The sequence below is a fragment of the Humulus lupulus genome, chromosome 1 (assembly GCF_963169125.1).
Source record: "Humulus lupulus chromosome 1, drHumLupu1.1, whole genome shotgun sequence".
Taxonomy (NCBI): domain Eukaryota; kingdom Viridiplantae; phylum Streptophyta; class Magnoliopsida; order Rosales; family Cannabaceae; genus Humulus; species Humulus lupulus.
This window is the reverse complement of record NC_084793.1, coordinates 224,617,130-224,637,569: the sequence shown is the minus strand read 5'-3', so window position 1 is coordinate 224,637,569 and position 20,440 is coordinate 224,617,130. Positions and strand designations below refer to the sequence as shown.

At 39.5% G+C, this 20,440-nt stretch overlaps 1 protein-coding gene across 1 annotated transcript; it reads left to right on the top strand.

Annotated features, from left to right (window-relative positions):
* The first annotated feature begins 14,665 nt into the window (after window positions 1–14,665).
* On the top strand, window positions 14,666–18,529 carry LOC133830168 (uncharacterized). The gene is made up of 5 exons (XM_062260098.1): window positions 14,666–15,165; window positions 15,518–15,718; window positions 15,938–16,337; window positions 16,380–18,088; window positions 18,220–18,529. Exons 1-5 carry the CDS (start codon window positions 14,666–14,668, stop codon window positions 18,527–18,529), a joined length of 3,120 nt encoding a protein of 1,039 aa, XP_062116082.1.
* The last annotated feature ends 1,911 nt before the right edge of the window (window positions 18,530–20,440 follow it).

Here is a 20,440-nt window from a genome sequence, read left to right as displayed (position 1 = left end):
AGCTTACTCTGAAGAGTGGAATATTCCTCTTCCTGCTTAAGGAGGAGATCATTTTTTGATTGCAAGCGGGCTTCCAAGGTATCCATCTCCACCCTGGCTTGGGACAGCTCTTCCCGGAGCTTGGAGTTTTCGGCCTTCATCTCATCCGACCGCTGTCTGAACTCATTCTCTGCCTTGGCCCGGTACTCTTGATATTTGGCAAGATATTTCTTGTCCGCCTCTTCCTCAGCCGTGCGCCGGGCCTGGTCAATCTTCTCCGAAACCTCCAAGGCTTGTTGGGTCAGTTTCTGCTTCTCCGCCTCCAAGGCCTGGCGAGCCACCTGGCTCTCCTCCAGCTGAACCAGAACTGCACCCACCTCCCGGAACGAGCGTTCCGCGATCAGAGAGGCCTGCATGGAAAGACAACGCAATGAGTTAAGCATAACCAAATGTGCTAAGACAGATGATCCCAAAGCTTAACTGACGGCTTACCCCGGACAATTGTTGCTTCACGGCATGTGTCAGCAGCAGCGGATCCTTGCTGCTACTGATGGCCCATTTCTCAGAATTGAGCTCGCACAAGCTCAGGGCCATGTCCTCCATCATCTCCGCTCCGAACGACGCCAATGCACGTCCAAGCCTAGGCACAAGCCTCTTCTCCAAGGCTGGGCCATCCAAAACCGCTCCAGCCGGGTGAAGAGACCTCACCCCCTCGGCCAACTCAGCTCTCTTCACGGCAGACAAGTTGTCTGCCCTTCCCTGAGTAATGGCCTTCTCAGCCTCCAACCGCCTCTTCAAAAAATTATCGGCCCGTCTTACACCCTCCAGGAGGGCAGCGGGGAAAGGGGTTGGTTTCTGCGGGAAGTGGAACTTCAGGCCAGGCAGAGGAAGGTTTGTTTGCTGAGAAGAAGGAGACCCCGAAAGGGTGGACTCCCTTTGGGCTGGAGGAGGAGGCAGACGGGGTATTAAGGCCCCGGTCTGTTGTTTTTGCTGCTGCGGTGGCGGAGGTGACTGCCTTTGTTGTTGTTGTTGCCTTTGCTGTTGCGGCAGCGGAAGTAATTGCCTTTGTTGTTGCTGCTGGTTTGGATGTTTTTGCTGCTGCCGCTGTGGCATTGGTGATTGTCTCTGTTGTTCTTGTTGCTGCTGTTGTTGTGGTTGTGGTTGCTGTCGTTGCTGTTGTTGTTGCCTTCGACCAGGAGAAGAGTGTCTAAGGCGTTTCTTCTCGGCACCCTCAGCATCCCCTCCGGGACGCTTGCTCACCCCAGTCGTCTTCACGGGGAACACAAGCCCTTCCCCGTCGCTGCTGCTACTCGAGACCATCATAGTCTCGGAAGGCCCGTCGGCAGGAGACTTCTCTACCCCCGGAGACGCTTGCGCCTCACCACTTGTCCTCTTGGGGGTGGCAGCTTTACCTCCCCTACCAGCCTGGGCCTTCCGTCCTTTCCCCTTGGACGGGTCTTGGCTGGTGGCAGCCTTCTTAATGAGCAAGGTGACTCTCCCCAACATCTTGGCTTCTGGGTACTCTGCAAGAAACATACGGAGCAAGGTTAACGAACCAACAAGCAGTGAAAAAGAAGATAAGCAGAAGACAAGACAATCAACAGCATAAAAGCACAAGCAAGTCCGCCAGCAGGGAACAAGAAACAAGAAAAAGAAAAGTTTGAAAGGGACGACCATGCACGAGAAACGTGGATGGCCTTCCCCGAGCAAAACAAAACACCGCTTCCTGCTCCAGGAAGCTCCCGTACTCCTTGAAGTCCGGGAATGACATGCTGAGGGAAGAAGGGTCAACCATGATGACACCTTCTGGCAGACTACCGTCACGCAGACACCCGTGGAGCTCATCTACCCTATCGCAATATCTGTCAAAGGGTATCCTACGCGGATCTAGCCTAAGGAAGCGAGGATCGAACCCCATCTGAGAGGTCCGGGAAACCTCAGACAGGCTGGGGGTGTGGATCAATCGAAAACTAGTCTTACCTCTCCCGGAGGTACCAGCCCCCGGAGTCCCTTCGTTAGGGTAAGCCGCGGCGTGGCGAGCCTCGATCTCCTCTTCCTCCGGCTGAGGGTCGGGGAACCTCTCCGCCCAACTAGGGGATAAAGTATTCTCGTCCCGGGCTGCTTGGTTGATCACCTTGGATAGCTCCAGGGCAATCTGCTCCCGGATGTCAGCTGACACCTGACTTTGCCCCCTGCCACTCACTGGCTCAATGTTTTGGAAAGAGGCGAGTAGCCCATACTCCCTCAAAGATTCGGAGGTCACAAGCCCCTCCACTTTCAACTCTTCCTCCGAGAGCCCTTCGTAGAACTTGGACCTCCTTATCATCTCCGCACAGCGAGGTGTCCGCGGAACGACTTCTGCAAAATTCAAATACAAGCATTAGAGATCCTCCCGAAAGGCAAAGCAAAAGCAAAGAAACAAAGTTGAAAAGGAGAGGAAGGAGCACTTACCAGGGATTTTGAAGTCCAAAGATAGGGCTGGCACCCTCTTCAGTGGGAAGCCAGTCGTCAGGAACCAGTACTCCCGGAGGTCTGGAACCCTCGCGGTATGACAGGTGGGACACATCTCGTCCGGGTGCCTCTCCAGCCTGTAAAATCCCACCTTGTCTGAATGACCCCTCATGGGCTGAGACTTCAACCCGTAGAAGTACAGCACCTCCTTCGGAGTAGGAGCTTCCAGTTTCCGGGACTTGCAAAAGATGAACCACCCCGCTAGGAGCTTGTAGCTGGGGGGAATCAACTGGAAGGGGGCAATCCCCGCCTTCACACAGAAATTGGCAAAGTGACTTCTTAGGGGCAAGTGCGCCCCACACACTATGTGTGCCCAGCTCCAGGCACCAAAACCCTCGTGGCTCTGACTAGCCGATTCGCCCAGCACCGACAGACGGTGCCACATCAGGCCTGGGATGTTCTTCAGGCCTGCCTCTGAGGAGTACAGCTCCAGCATGCCGTAGTTCCTGAACAGGTTCGGCTTCTGGTCCATCTCCCAGATTGAACTATTGGTAGTCGGTGGGCTAGTCGCGACCACTTTTGTCTTTCCTTTCCCCTTTGCGCCGGCGACAGGGGAACCCTTCTCCTGGGCAGAATCAGCCTCCGCCGCAGCGAGGAGTTGCTCCTTTGAGACGTTCGGCACTGAACAAAAGAAACAAAGAAGAAAACACTCTAAGCAGTCAGCACCCTTGTCATACCCTAGTGGTATCAAAGGCGTCGGGGAGACCCTCCCCGAAAACTGCTTGGAGAGGCTCCCACCGAGCTTGCCGAAGGGTTGGCACCATGCCACCCGAAGGACAGCAAGGAGCCAAACTCAGACTCCGAGCCTAAGCCCGCCGAGAGAAGTGTTTCTCCAGAGAAAGACACCCTAAAGGCGTTCATGCTTATGCCCTAAAACAGCAAACCAGAACAACGCAAGCAAGACAAGGAACGACTTTCCAAACGCAAATCGTCAAAGCGTGCAAAAGAGACTACTTATCGACTCACGTCAATCACATGCCTATCAAAGCCCTATTCACGCATGCACATAGGCGATAATGGCAGAAAACTCAACTCTAACAACTACCGACAACCTAAGGAGGAAAGAGCAAAGTAGAAATACTTACTGGTATTCGGGTAGTTGAAGGTTGAAGGAGTAACCGGATCACTGCACAGCACGATCGCGAGAAGTAAAACCTGCAAAGACGAACGGCGATTCAAATCCTGAACTTCGGCGAAAAAACCCACTGCCAAATCAAAAGAAAAGTTTCTAGATCCCTTACCAAAAGAAGTGGCAAGTTTGAAGGAATAAAAGCTTGGAAGCCTGAGAGTTCGAAGGTTTAGGAATCTGAAAATCCGAAAGATAGAGAATTTGAAAGTGTAAAGAGGAAGAAAGGTCCGTTCCCTTGTTTTTATAGCAGGGAAGAAGTCATTTCGAATTCCTCAAATGGACGGTCCCGATCTTCCCATTCCGTGTGCATCAGATCCAACGGCTGGAGATGAAGCGACGATCCTATTTATGACTCCTCGGATGGGAATAAAGTATTTATTTCCCATCATTATACCACCTCGGGCCCGGAGTACCATTAAAAACCGTCAAATCATTACTCAGATGCCTGACGCACGCATACTCAACCAGTCGCCTCACGCACACGTCTTGGTCGCAGAACCATTCCCGGCATGACGCGTGGCCCTTGCCGTACTTAAGTACTTGAGTTCAAACAGAAGAAATTCCCTTCCCTTTTCATACTAACACTCAGGCGGGAAAAAGGAATACTTCCGGGAACACAGAATGTGGCCCCTCGCCTAATCTAAGAAACCGGAATACCCGGAGGACCGTACAAGCTCCCGGATCTCTCAAAGCTCCGTGACCTTGGGGGGTAAATGTTATCCAGATTTCCGGATAGCGTTTAGATGGATATCCTCGGGGAAGCAGAATTACCTATGTCTTTCACGGTAGGTGACCAGAGCTCGCGGATGGACAGAAAGGCTTCGCCTCTCCCGTTTAGTGTCCGGATTACTCTTTCAAGCAAACGCGACACGGAAGCTCGTCAACTCTCCCGGACTCCCGAAGGGGTATCCTTCGGGGAAGCTCCTTCCAGGAGAAGCTCTTCAAGTGGTCTTCATGGAAACAGTTCCGTGCCTCGCACGGAACAAAACCAGGCGGTCGAGTTGTGGAGGAGGCATATTTGGAATGATATCCACCTAACACAGGATCCCGCCTGACACGCCCGACAGGTCAAAGCCGCACACATCCCAGCACGCCTAAGGGTACCTTTTCGCCTACTGTTCCGCTGACAACTTGGAAAAGACAGCTGACTTTGTGTATTCCCCATACTTTCACGTAAATATACCCACATAGAGTCTTGTAGCCATGCTACTACAGTAATTGTATCCCCTATTTATGGCTGGTGTAATTAAGACTCATGGACGTAGAGAAAAACCCTAATCCAAAACCCTAGCTATAAAGACCCCCTCATTTTACAATAGGGGGGACGGCCAACAAATCACATAGCAAGAACTCTACTAAAATCTCTCTAGCTTCATCTTCTTTAAGAGAACCCGAGAGAAACACTGTGAGTGTGTGAAGTTCTTGTACACCAGCCATCATACTGTAATTCTTTACAAGTATAATTACATCGACTCATGGACTAGGGCTTGTTAACGCCTGAACCACGTAAAAATACTGTTTGTTCAGTTACATTTCTGCACTTCTACAGTTCTTATCTTTTTATTATTCTGTTTGTATTCGTTTCCGAAAAACTCGGTAAACAGTTTTATTAAAATTTAAGTAATAATTCACTTGTCAAATCGTGTTTCTTTTTTTTTTAAAAGTAAATATAAGATAAATTTCTATGGATTAAGGGTTAAGACTTAAGTGGCTTAAAATATAATGAGGTTTTACATTTTATTGAAAAATCTTAAGATAGTACTCTGGTGTGAGAGGACTAAAATTTGTTTATTTGGTTAATTGAGAAAGTAACATTTTTTTGGATAATAAAACTTATGAGTTTCTTTATTAACTGAAAATTGACCATTTTAATTTACAATTTTAATAAAGCGGGAGATATCATTTAACACTTTTATTTTACAAGGAAAATAAGAAAGCAGTAATGAAAGTTTTCTTTAGGGTTAAGAAAGTGGTCTCTTTATACAATTGGGAATTTAATTCCAAATTTCCAGCACCATTATTTGTAGGCATATTTTTTTTATGAATGATGTGATAAGGCTATGAATTCAAGGGTTTAGTCTAAGTTTTAAGATTTAAGAACAAATGCTTTTAAAGTATTGAAAATTTGTTAAGTTCATCTCTAATCGCTCAACTTAAAGACATAAACTTAATTAATCAAACTCCATAATTGATCTGAGTCACTCTATGGTTTCACTACATTGTTATCTAAGCAGGAAGACTTGCTTCTGGATAAAATATCTCCACAAGAAAGCACTAAAGAATCCGAGTAAAACAACTTATGATATGTTTGGCCACAACACATTAATGACTAGTTTAGATAACTAAGTTATAAGCTAATAATTTGAACTAGTCTAATAAGGTTTACTCAAGACTGTGGTCCTAGAGGGTTCTCACACTCATGACTAAGGTAAGCAGTCCGGCTAGCTACCACGATGACTACGCACTCCGGCTAACTACCGGGAACTAAGTATGAAACCGGTTCGCCACCGATGACTATGTAACTAAGGTCGGTTGGGCACTATAATATGTAAGAAGTCTGGTTTAATGCCTATGATATAAGAATCTGGTTAAACTCCAGGAAACATAAGTAAGTTGATTCCGATTCCGGCTAGCTACTGTGACAACTATGAACTCCGGCTAGCCACCGGGGAACTAAGTCAGAAACTGGTTCGCCATCGGTGACTATGTAACTAAGGTCGATTGGCCACCACAACATGTAAGATGTTCATTTTAACACCCGTGACATAAGAGTCTTGTTAAACCCCGTGACACGTAAGTAAGTTAATTCCAGAATCATATCTTTATGACTAAAAAGTATGTTGTATTCTTCTAGGAGTCTGGGTAACCGGTGTAACTAGTTTATACCCGTCAATGCTATGGTAAGATATGTTAAGATATACTAAGATATGTTATGCTATGGTAAGATATGTTAAGATATGCTAAGATATGTTGAAGGTTCCTTCGGAACCCTAAGTAAGTATGTGTGTTATGATATGAATGACTAAGTATGTATGTTATGATATGAATGACTAAGTTGGTATGAATGTTAAGATATGAATGACTATTTATGTTAAGATATGAATGACTAAGTATGTATGTACGTTAAGATATGAACGACTAAGTAAATATGTATGTTAAGATGATTAAGCATGTATATATGTTAAGATATGAATGACTAAGTAAGTATGTATGTTAAGATATTACTAAGTAAGTAAGTATGTATGTTACCAGTTAAGACTGTATGTATGCTCTGGAATTTTCTGTGTGCAGGTGTACTTTCAGGATATGAATTTTGGTTATGAGGTGTTATCCCCAAAAATTGGAGATCAATGACATGGCAATAAAGGTGACGAGTGACAGTGCATGGTCAGTAAAAGACAGATTAATAGTCAATAAATACATTGACTCCTCAGAGTTGTGATAAAGTGACCCGGTAGACTGGTGAAGAGTTTGGACTGCTTGAAAGATGTCATAACCAAGCTAAGTGCATCCTAGGAGATCCCAAGGGTGTGGTCCGAGGAGACCCCAAGGGGGTGGTCCTAGGAGAGCTAAGGAGAGTGCATCCTAGGAGATCCCAAGGGTGTGGTCCGAGGAGACCCCAAGGGGGTGATCCTAGGAGAGCTAAGGAGAGTGCATCCTAGGAGAGCTAAGGAGAGTGCATCCTAGGAGAGCTAAGGATAGTGCATCCTAGGAGATCCCAAGGGTGTGGTCCGAAGAGAGCTAAGGAGAGTGCATCATAGGAGAACTAAGGAGAGTGCATCCTAGGAGATCCCAAGGATGTGGTCTGAGGAGAGCCCAAGGGACTTTGGTCTGAGGAGAACCAAGAGAGTGGTCCTAGGAGACCCCAAGAGAGTGGTCCTAGGAGACCCCAAGGATGTGGTTTGAGGAGAGACCAAGAATTTGTTCTTTACGCATATGTCCAACCAGTGCATGTCCAGCACTTGCATGTCCTACCAGCAAGTGTATGTCCGACCAACATGTGTATGATCGACCAGAGTGGAGGTGAGGTGGATTAACTAGCTAGAGGAGGACTAAGTCAAGATTCCTAGAAACAGCTTCAACAAGATACGCGAGAATCTCTCATTCTTCCCACAAATGGGGGGTTTTGTTACATTTTGAATGTTTTTTGTAATTTAAATGTAATAAATATAATAAAATATCCCGATTCTAGGGGATATCAGATGTATGACCCTAAGCCTATAAATATAGGGCTTATGGGATTAGAGAGGGGCTTCTGCTTCTTCTTTCTAGACTTTTGGGAAAATTTGGGTCTGAGTATTCTAGAGAGAGAAAATTTGGGTCTGAATATTCTAGAGAGAGAAAGTGCTGGTATTTGAAAGGATTCTTGTATTTTTGCAATCTGTACTGAAGAAACTCAGTTGGCTCAGTCCATCTGATCTTGAGTACAGATCTATAATCACAACTCTAAGTGGATTAGGCTATTACTGACTGATCGGGGCTGAACCACTATAAAAATCTTGTGTGTTATTTACTTTTCTTGATAAAACTGTCTGTGTCGTTTAAATTCTCTTGAAGGTTTATCGTTTTTGACGTTCTCACGTCGTTGGATAAAAACACAGTCAACATGAGGCATGACCATAAGTTTGCCAGGACGTTCACATGTTCTTAAATTGTATGTTAGGGTTCGGTTTCACTAGAATCATATTCCTTGTTGGTTGTCAGCCTAGTTGCAGTTAGGTTAAGTCCTTGCTTCGTTTATGTTGTTTTGTTTGTTAAGTTGTTCTTACTAAGTGTTTCGCTCACCTAGTTGTTTCGTGTTGTAGGTAAGCCGAAAGGCAAAGTGGATTAGTTAGCGCTGGAGTTTATCTATGAGGATCACTACAAGAAAATAAAGTTTTAGCTACAAAGTTTTTAGCTACCAAATATTTTTGGTAGCAATTAATTGTAATTTGCTACCAAATTATGGTAGCAAAATGATTTAGTTGCAAAAACTAAAAATATTTTACTACCAAAGTTTTTTATAGCAAATTGATATTTTTAGCTTCCAAATTTATTTTTGTAGCTAAATCTATTGTAACCAAAATAAAAAAGTTGCTACTTTTTATTTTACTGACTACCATTCTGTTTTGGTAGCAAAACATGGAATGTTAGCTACTAAATTTTTTGGTAGCAGAAACTAAAGTTATTTTTACTAAATTCTCAAAGATTTTACTATTATTTTGTAGGAAAAAATATATTTTAATAATAGTATCACCCCAGTAAAATGTTGATTGCTAAAATATACAATATAACACATAAAAAAAACTTAATTGTATTTATCTTTGAAATATTTATAATGATTATACAATATATTTTGTAATAACATAATGGTTTTTAATTGTGGTTACATTACTAAACATTTTGTACATATAAAATAAAGTGATCAAAATGATAAATTTATATAGTACATATATTCTCACACACGGTATGGTACCATGTTTAGATCATGTATACAACCGTCAATCATTAATTCTCTCTCTCTCACACATTTTTATCTCACCACTACCACCATGATCACATTTTATCTATTTTATATAAATATATTTATCTATGAAATCAAATAAAATCTTTCCATCATTTCGTTTAGTTCAGAGAAAAAAAAAAGAGAATGAAATAAGTACTGTGTTCTTTTAATCTGCATATATCTTCATGAATGTGAAGATTATACAACTCTTGATGCTATTGGAAAGGTGATGTTCAATGTATTCAATTATTTAACAAATTAATTTATCTTCTTTTTTTTCCTTTTATAACTTTTATTATTTTGCTTTTAATGTTCATCTCTTCTTGCACAAGACTTTTTCTTATGTTTTTTCTTCTTCTTCTCTAACTAATTTAATTTGCATTATTTATTTGTTAATTTTGCAGGTTTTGAGGAGGATTATAGAGCAATTTATCTACTTTTGGCAACATCAAATTTAGTTTGGGAGATTATAAATTAGAAGACTTTAACTCAAAATTTGTTCTACATTTTACTTTGGAACAAAGCCAACACTTGTTAATTATTTAAATTCAATAATCAAGCAATCTTAGCTTGTATTTGCCATGTAAAGGAAATTTTTATGTATACAATATTTATTTCTTAATTATTAAATTCTTATTTAATTTATTGTTCTTCATGATTTTCTTATTTAGAACATTTCTCTATGTGTTAGTGGACAATATTTTATCATTTACAAATTTTAAAATATTTTGCTACCAAATTTTACTAGCAAAATAGCATTACAAATCATTATATTAATAAGACATAGTATTTTGCTACTAAATTTTGGTAACAAAAAAATTTAGTAGATACAAGATTTAGTCATTTTTAAAATCAATATTTAGGTTAAAAAAGCGTGATACTCAGGTTCTCCCTCTTCCATGGCGAGGAGGCGAAAAACTGGGCCGAAGCTTGCAAAACCAGTCATTGAATTGGAGCTCCCTTCATCTAATGGTGAAGATAATGAGCAACATCGATCTGTGAAAGAAGGCATTGAGGACTTGGGGATTACAGAAGAACAAGAGTATGATGCTAGGGATTCGGGTAATGTTTCGAAGGAGGGTTGTGATTTATCCAAGGACCATGATAAAATGACCTGGGCTACCGAGGTTGAGGAGCAATCTTTCCAGGATTCAGCCAAGGAAACCTGGGCTAAGTTTCGGGAAACACTTCCGTCACATGGATGTACAAAGCTTCATTACTCGGAACCTTTTCAGAAGGATGGTCAAATTATTGCGAAATTGGATATGGAGGAGATTGAAGTGGAAGCTTCATTCTGGAAATCAGCTTTGATTTGTGTGGTGATTGGTGCTAACCCACCACTGGTAGTTTTTGAAGGGTTTATCAAATGGATTTGGGGTAAGCTTGGCATTGTGAGTTGATAACTCTAAGATTTAGAGTTATTTTTATATCTTTAAACTTGATTTTTGAACCAAACAAAAGAGTAATGAGTTTTTATTTCTTGTAATTGTGTTCAATTTAGTGTGTCTGTGTAGTAAGGGACCTTGTGTTTGTATTGTCATATGTTTGAGTGATTTATGTAATTTATTGTATGTGCTAAGCAGGAAAGGAAGCTGAAATAGGTGATCGGGAACTTTGGAATCAAAAAGGGAACAACAAGTCTGAAAAATGTATGTTGCTGTTCTACCATTGCTGTAACGACTACCACGTAGCAATTGGCAGAGCCTAGGAAGGAAACGTGACTAACTTCCAGCTGGATTTAATGAGACATAATAGGCGCTGAGGTGGCCAGAATTTTGTACAACTAAGTCAGCTGGATGGCATGGCAGAATAGAGGGACAAGATAGACTTTGACTTTCTAATTAGGGTAAAGCAAAGTACCCTAAAAAGAAGGGTACCAGCCGAAAGAAGGGAGACCCCTATTATTGAAGAGATTCTGAATTGTTTTTTAGAGAAGTACACAGAGAAAAGGGAGGACGAAAACAGAGAAAGGAGTACCAAAAAGAGGAGAAGAAGGCAGACGCGCTGAGGGGGACTTGAGCTCACCAACTCATCTCTCTCTCTAATCTTTCCCTCTCATTTTGTATTAATTTTCTATCTAGTTTCTCTGCTCAAACTCTATGGAAACTCTACTTCCTGGTTATGTCTTTGTAATTTCAGTTATGAACTAAGTTTTTAAGAGATTTGGGTGGTGATGAACCCTTTGTATGAAGTAATATTTTGAATGCATGGTTAGAGTAATTATATCATTGTTCAATTAAATGTGCTGGAATGTTGATTGAATGTTATGTACTGACCATATTTAACATTTATTAAGCTGGAGCAAACTTGGAAAAGTAAAACCCAGCTGAACCCATTTAATTGATGCAAGAACTTGCCTAGTTTTAGGTAATTTTGAGTAGTGGAATAGGAATATTTTGCTGCCTTGTATAACTGGAGATTTGGTGTTTGTTGGATTGTTTATAGCCTGATTTAATGCAGGAATGTGTTGAGGGGGTTATAGATAATATACTGTAAGTTTTGGGAAAAACTTGCTGGGCATTTATGAAATCTGTTAACTCTGATATAATTGTTGAACCATTGCTGTAACAACTGGAACGAAACAGAGGAGAATTAACCACCCAGATCCATTTTCTCACATCTGAAATTTACGCAGAATTACTTCATTTGGTCTCTAATTTTTAGTTTAATTAAATTTGGTTATTTACATTTAATTCCATAATTACTCACTCAATTGTTCTCTTGAATTGGTTACTTTGTTTTAAATTGTTTTTGGTTGATATTGCATTTATTTAGTTTAAAAGTCCCTGTGGAGACGAACTTTGATACTTTATCACTGTATTACTTGTTTGTGACTGTGTATACTTGCGCATATTTTAATCGTTAGAATTTTCACAACATGAGTGTTGCCCAAATGAATGCCGGGTTTACTATGGTGAAATTTAGAGATGAAGCAATGCGTGATCTAGTTTTGGAGTCAGGTGTGGTGCATTTTGATAAGAAACCAGTTGTTCTCCGTCCATGGACTGCTGATATTGAATCCTTGAAGTCCATTAAATCAGTGCCTGTGTGGATCCAGTTACCTGATCTAGGATTGCAAATGTAATGCCCTGGTTACCCCAGAACAGTTACGGTGAACAGTGAACCGGAAATTTGACCCGCTACCCGAGTCCTTTGGTTAAAAATGTGATCTAAGTGTTATTATCAGGTTAAGGTGAAAACTCAGTAAAAAGGAAATGATACATTTCATTAAGTAAATAAACTTCTCATGAGCCATTCAAAACGTTTACAAGTTGTTTACAATACAAAATGGTCGCTATCGTATCAAATTTACAATCCCCGCCGACCTAAGCAGCAAAAATAGGGTAAACCCCTAGTCCCTCTAAGAACTCCTTGGCCGTGGTGGTCAAGCGGCCAAATATGTACACAACACCACCTAAGCTCTCCACTCAAGGTTGGGTGAGCTTCTCTTTCCCTTTACCTGCACCACATAGCACCCATGAGCCAAGGCCCAGCAAGAAAACACAATAAAGCATGATATAACATCAACAATGATCATAATAACCATCCAGGACTAATAGTCCAAAACAGATAGGTGACAGTAGCAAAAGTCATAAAAGTGGGTACAGCTCCCTTTAGCCATGTGACGATAGGGTCACCAGGGCTTAACTGATAAGTTATCCTTTCATAAGTTTGATCAGGATAGGTGTATGGTGAATGGTCACCAACATAACCTTCCTCATGACCATAGAGTCATAACCTTGGAACATCGTTCCCTAGCCATGTGACAACAGTCACCGGGGCCTTATGCCCTGGCTCTGAGTAATAGTCTTAGACTAGCCAAGCACTTATAACTTCATCGACCTTAGGGTCGGTCCAGCATTAATGCCATGGAGCCATTCAATGCTGATATCGATTAGATCTAATCTTCATTCGGCCCTGCGTTTAAAATGCTTATGCCGTTTCTGACCTTTAGGTCAGTGTCCCTGACTAGTCAGTGCCATACACAAGTAACCAACATTCACTAGCATTTATTATGCAATCCATGTCCACATATATCAACCAACATTCTTCAACAACAACCACGCATGTCATATACATATACAGGGTGCAACTGTACTCATACACTGTTTTCTTACCTCTGGTTCAAGTGAGAATTAATATAAGAACGACCCCTGAGAATGATCAATCTTTTAATTTCTTGACGGTCACCTAGTCATAACCAAAATATAGGATTCATCAATGAAAATGATAACAAAGGGTTCCCAAACCAAAACTTAGCCTCCGAGACATCGAATCCTACTAAACCGGGTAGTAGAATCGATCCCGAGGCCTAAGGCTTGAATCCCCAAGCTAAAAACACATTTCTGGCCACAATTGCCCTGATGGGCCGCGGCTCACCCATCTGACAGGGCCATTTCCCTCACAAAAACAACCGTAGTCCGCGGCTCACCATAGCCATGCCGCGGCCCTTTACCAAAACCAGCAAGCACCAGCTTGCTTTCCCTTGCGTTTTCCCTCGAGACCAACCCTTCAAACCAATTCCAAACCTCTTCCAAACACTCAATCCAACCCCTAAACATCACCTATATCAAACCCTCATCAAAACCCAAGTTAAACATTAATTAAACTTCCATCAATTCAACTATCCATCAAGAGAGTTACAAACTAAAAACTCAAAGCTAAAACAGAGTAAAACCAGAAACCAATGGCTAAAACTCACCTCAAATCCGAGATTAGACCTCCTTCAATGGCTGAACCAAGTCTACAAACCCAGCCCCTTGATTTCCTAGCTTGAAACCTCACTTTGAGCTTAAAAACTCCAAAGAGGAAACGGAAGAGAATGATGCACGGGAAGGAGAAGGAAAAACTTTGTTTTTGCTCTGTTTTTTCTACAGCCATCTAAAGGTCATATACATCCACCCAAATGACCTAAATGCCCCTAAGTCATTAAAAGTTTCTAAAACCTTCCCAAGGGCAAAATTGGTACTTTCGAACATATACCGTTAATTATAATTAACACTCTCCAAATCCCGCTAATCTCAACAATCTCAAACACCAATAATTCATATCCCGTTACCCTATAACTCTCGGTAACACTCTAATCATTAAAACACCCCGAGACTCACCCCGAGCCCCGAGCTTAAACCTGTTATGACCAAACCGATAAATCATACTTAAAGATCGTCTTATGGCGAATAACTCAAACCAATCCACATTATAATGTGGCCTCACAATATATCATTGACATGCAAACAAATATACAATTATGCCCTCAACGAGCCAAATTACCAAAACACCCTTGTAAACAAATGTGGACCCACATGCATGCATTTAACATTATATTATAATATAATTCTCATAAACATGCATAAATTCATTTAATGGCATAATTAAACAGTTATGGCCCTCTCGGCCTACTAATCCAGCCATTAAACCATATTAGGGATTCCGGGGCATTACAGCAATACTGGGGAGTGAATTGTTTGAGTGCTCTAGTTAGCACAATAGGTAAGCCTATAATGATTGAAAAAATAACCAGGGATCGATCTATGATAAAATTTGCTCGTATATTAGTTGAGATGGAGATAGCAGATACTCTTCCAAAATACATCAGTTATTTCAATGAGAAGGGTCAAATTATGGAACAGCTTATAGACTATGAATGGTTGCCAACAAAATGTACTAATTGTAAGAAATTGGGACACTCAGTAACATCGTGTAAGTATGTTTCTGAAGAAGTTTGGAGGCAGAAAGAATTGAAGCATAAGGAAGAGAAACCTGGTAGTTCGAATGCAGGGAAACCTGAGGCAGAGAAACCTGTACACTCGAATGAAGAGAAACCTGAGGCAGAGAAACTTGTAATTCTGAATGCACCTAGTTCAGTTCATCAATTAAATTCTACTCAATTAGCTGTTGTCCAGCCATATACTGATCCTGTAGAGGTTCATTGGGTTTCTCTGAAAACCACTAGAGTTAAAAGGCAAGGAGTCCAGCCTTCAGTTAAGCAGATCATGAACCAGTTTAGTGTGCTCCAGGAGCATCAGAAACCAGTGTCTACTTTCCCAACCACACCAGACCCGTATGGATTGCTGCAACACAATGAGTTGGATTGTTAGAGGGTTGAATAAGTTGAATAAACAGAAGATGGTTCTTGATATCTGTAGATTGAATAAAGTTGGGATTGGGGCTTTACTTGAAACTAAAATCAAGGGAGCGAAAATAAAAGAAGTTTTGAGTTCTACTTTTTTTTGTTGGGAGTATTATAGTAGTGAGATATTGGAGGGTAGAATTTTATTGATTTGGAAAGGTAAGTTGGTGCATATTGAAGTGATCCAGGAAAGTGCCCAAGTATTACACTGTCAAGTTAGAATTTGCAATAAACCTGGTTTTTGTCTAACAATTGTTTATGGTTCTAATTGTTTGGAGATTAGGAGAACTTTATGGCATGATTTGTCCCATTTGCAATGGCCTATAAAAGCTTGGATCATTCTTGGGGATTTTAATACTATTTTTGCACCGAATGACAGAACGGGAGGCATACCTATCACAGTGAAAGAAATGGAGGATGCTAGACAGTGGCTTTATCTTGGCTTAGTTGATGAAATGAAGATTATGGGGTCTTTTTACACTTGGTATAATAATCAAGAAGGAGGGGCCTGTATTTTTTCCAAGTTGGATAGGATTTTTGTTAATGGAGCTTGGCTAGATGCTTATCCTTTAGTCTATGCTTGTTCTCAATGGGAGATTATTTCAGATCATTCTTTTATTCTTATTAAACATCTTCCTGCTCTAAGTTTTGGGGTGAAGCCTTTTCAGTTTTATAACATGTGGGTCTCTCATCCTTAATTTAGGGAGACAGTTTTAGCCAACTGGTCGAAACAGTTACTGTATAATGGTAGAGGGTTAGAGCAAATCAGTTGGAAACTTACCCGTCTTAAGCATGTCTTGAAGGCGTTTAACTGGAAGGTAATGGGGGATGTAGCATGTAATTATGAGAGAAGCAAAAGATTATATCAACAGGCCCATTCTAACTGCTTTGTTGATCCGTCTAATAGCAGATTGTGTAATGAGAATCGAGAAGCTTTTCTGGATTTTAAAAGGCAGGAGAGATTGTATGCTAGTTTCCTCTACCAAAAGAGCAAAATAGACTGGTTACGTTTTGGAGATGACAACTCTTCGTTTTTTCATGCTAGTTTAAAGAAGAGGAAATTAGCTAATAGGATTGTGTCCTATATTACTGATGACGGGCATGTTGTGGATGATTATACTAAAGTTACTAGTCACTTTCTGTAGCATTTTAAGAGTTTTCTGGGTGTAGCTAGCAAGGCTACGGGTAACATTGATGTTCAAGCTATTGGATATGGTTCAGTGTTGAGTAGTGAAGCCCAGTTGAGTTTGATCAAGCCGTTCACTGTCCTTGAGGTTAAAGCAACTACGTTTAGTATTCACTCTCTTAAAAGCCCAAGTCCAGATGGTTATGGGGCGGGTTTTTTCCAAGCATTATGGAAGGATATTGGCAAGGAAATAGCTTTAGCTGTCCTTGAGTTTTTTGACTCAGCTTGCATTCCTCAGACTTTAAATAAAACTCTCATTTCTCTTATCCCGAAAGTGGACCAGCCAGTAAATGCCACTGATTTTAGGCCTATTGCTTGTTGCAATACTATTTACAAGTGCATATCCAAAATGTTGTGCAATAGGCTAAAATCTGTTCTTCCTTCACTGATTAATCAGAATCATGGGGCTTTTATCAAGCATCGCTCTCTTGCTCATAATGTTCTTATCCTTCAAGACTTGCTTAAAGGATACAATAGGAAAAATATTTCCCCTCGGTGTCTTTTGAAGATTGATATTAGCAAGGCATATGACTCAATTGACTGGGATTTTTTGGAAAAACTTCTTCATGCTCTTTGTTTTCTGATGAGATTTATTAGGTGGGTCATGGTTTGCCTTCGGGGTTCATCCTATTCTTTAGTGATGAATGGTAGCATTCATGGTCATTTTCAAGGAGCAAAAGGTCTCAGACAAGGAGACCCAATATCGCCTTTATTGTTTGTTATGGTGATGGATTATCTTACTCGTTTGCTGTTAAAGGCTTCTATGGAGAAAGGTTTTAGATTTCATCCTTTATTTAAGTCTCTAAAGCTTGTTAGTCTTTGTTTTGCTGACGATCTCCTCTTGTTTTGCAAAGCCACCCCGAGGTCAGTCATGATACTTCAGCAAGCATTTAATGATTTTACTATGTCCTCGGGCCTCTCTATTAATCAAAGCAAATCTAGAATGTATATTGGAGGGCTAGTTGCTGGGGATAAAGTTTCCCTATTACTGTGTTCTAATTTTATTGAAGGACAATTCCCTTTGAAATATTTGGGTGTCCCGTTGAGACCTACTAAATGGAGGGCTACTGACTGCGATATTATCCTTAAGAAAATGAGAATACGTCTGAATGGTTGGGCAAGTCACCATTTATTTTATGTTCGTCGGGTCCAGTTAGTTCACTCTGTTTTATTGGGGATTCGTTCTTATTGGATGAATATATTTCTGTTACCTCAGTGTGTAATCAGAGATATAGACTGTCTTTGTAGGAAATTTCTTTGGGGTGAGAAGGATAACAGAAGCAAGCTTCATCTTATCTCTTGGGAGCATGTCTGTCGCCCAAAATGTTTCGGTGGTTTGGGTTTTAGGGAGGGTTCTTCTTGGAATAAGATTATGTTGGCTAAATTCATCTGGGCTGTTTCCTCCAAGCAGGAAATTCTTTGGGTAAAATGGGTTAATTGTGTTTCCTTAAAAGGAGCTTCAATATGGGATTATCTGTTAAAGCAAGATACCAGCTGGTATTGGAGGAAGATCATCAAGTTCTGTCGTGTCTTGTCTAGTGCTGATTTGGAGGCTGCAATTATGAATGGAAAACTTCAGCTAGGAAAGCTGGCAATTTGGTGCACTATGAGAAGGCAGTTTGGCGTAGGCTCTCGGTTCCTAAGCACAAATTTATCCTTTGGCTTGCTGTGAACCCGAAGCTCCTCACAAGGGATTGGCTTCATCAATGTCATGTACCTATCACCTCTTTATGTTGCCCTGTTTGTTCTCAAGAAGATGAAAGTCATTCTCATCTTTTTTTTGAGTGTGGTTTCTCCAGGAAAGTATTGCAGGCTGTTCAAGGGTGGTTGAGAGGGGCTTCTTGGCCTGCTCAGTATGCGGCTTGGATTCAGTGGTTGTCTTTGCCTCGTACAGGTTGGTGTTCATTGGTGGCAAATGCAGCTTGTGCAGCTATTGTGTACCTCATCTGGCTGAACAGGAACCACTGCTGGGTTGAGAAGAGTTGTTTACCTGTGTCTAAGATAGATAACTTGATCAGATTTTCAGTTAAGGCTAGAGTGCAGAACTTACTAGATCGACAGTGTACTATTAGAGAGAGACAAATGATAAAATTTGTCAGTAATTTGTAACTTGAGGTGGATTTTTCCAGCCTTTGTTAGATGTATCTAGTTTGTTGATCAATATAATTTTCCTTTTGATCAAAAAAAAAAAAAGATTCAGTCATTTTGCTATTAGATATAATATTTTTTGCTACTGAATATTTAGTAGCAAATAATAAGCATTTGCTACCAATTTTTTTGGTAGCTATATACTTTTAGCGACGGGGAATTAGCTACGAACTGGCTACCAAAAAATTTTGTAGCAAAAAATCTATTAGCTACCAAAAATATATTAATGGCTACCAATACCTTAGTAGCTAAAAAACTTTTTTTTTTGTAGTGGATGTACATGTGGATCGACCTTTTGGGAATTTATATTTTGGGGACTAGAACCCATATGATAACTAGTAAATTATTTTGGGCTTATTGAATGTTTTGAAATTATGACACTGTAATTTATTTTTAAGTATGTGCATACTTCCGAACGCTTGAATATTTTGAAAAAATATATATATGGATTTTCGGTTACCTTATTTTTAGAAAATTGTTATATTTTTCCACAAATTATATTAAGTGATTTTACGCGACGTTACAAAGGCTTCATAAAAATATGTTATATTTTAAATGTCACTAATACATCCATGTCATGTCTGGTACGAACAATATTAATTTTTGATTGATAAGCTTTTTAAAAAATATTTCATTGAGGAACAATGCATAATTTTTAATGTTTTGAGTGATTGTTATTAATCTTAATTATTAATTTATTTCAAAGAGACTTTTACTATATTTAATTGTGAAAATCAGCGTAAACATGGTGAAGTGCGATTTTTGGACAAATTTAAAATTAAATGTAGTAGTTGTAAAATCTATACACGGCTCTAATTTTTTTTAATGTAAATTCAATCAAAACCACTATATCTATTTTGTGTTTTTTTTCTTTTTTTTTTAAGTATACTTTTTCTATTTAAAAATGGATATTTTTAATGTACTTGTTCTAATTTATGGAGAAAAATAACAACATTAGGGGGATTGGCGCCAATAAATCATTAGTAAGTAATGCATTTATGGGACATTTAGTTTTATAAGTTATAATTTAAATATCCATTTTATTCAAATTAATGTATTTGGCGGGGTCAGTTGGAAAACATGTGGATAACATTCAATTTTTTAAAAGAAAAGAAAGCATTAATTTCAGTTTAGAACTATTGAATATCTGACAGAGAAATGTAAGAGCACTTACATTGGATGAGCTAAAATGTGTTATTCTTTATAATATAGAGAAAAAATAGTTAAGTAGCCTTCTATTGGATAATGTAAAGTTATATTTTTTTACCTAAATGAATAATATTTCTTTATATGTAGTGAAATACTATTTATCAAGCTATAAATAGTTTATTATTTTTTTATAAACTTTTGTATATATATATGAGTGTGATACTATTATGTTTAATTATTTTATTTCTTAAAATGAATAAAATATTTTTAAAAATATAATATAGAAATAATGTAAAGAAGCAGATGTATGGTATAATGTAAAAGTTTTGAGGTAAATTATAAAAATGTATGTTTTTGTGATATATTTTATAATACACTTTCTTTATAATATTTAGCTAAAACTCATAAAAACATCTTTCATCAGCTCCTTTATACATATATTTATAATAGCTATGCACAAACTCCAATTAATCCATCTCTACATTTACATAACATTTACATATCATTTATATAATATTTTAATATTATTATTTTTCTTTATAAGCTTTCTCTCTCCATTTAGTATATATTTATTATTTCTTTTTTATTTTTCAATTATTTTATTTTACTTTAAGTAATAAAATATGTTTAAAGATATAATATTTAAATGATGTAGAGAAATATATAGAGAAGCTGATGTATGGTATAATGTAAAATTTAGAGGTAAAATAGAAAAAAATATGT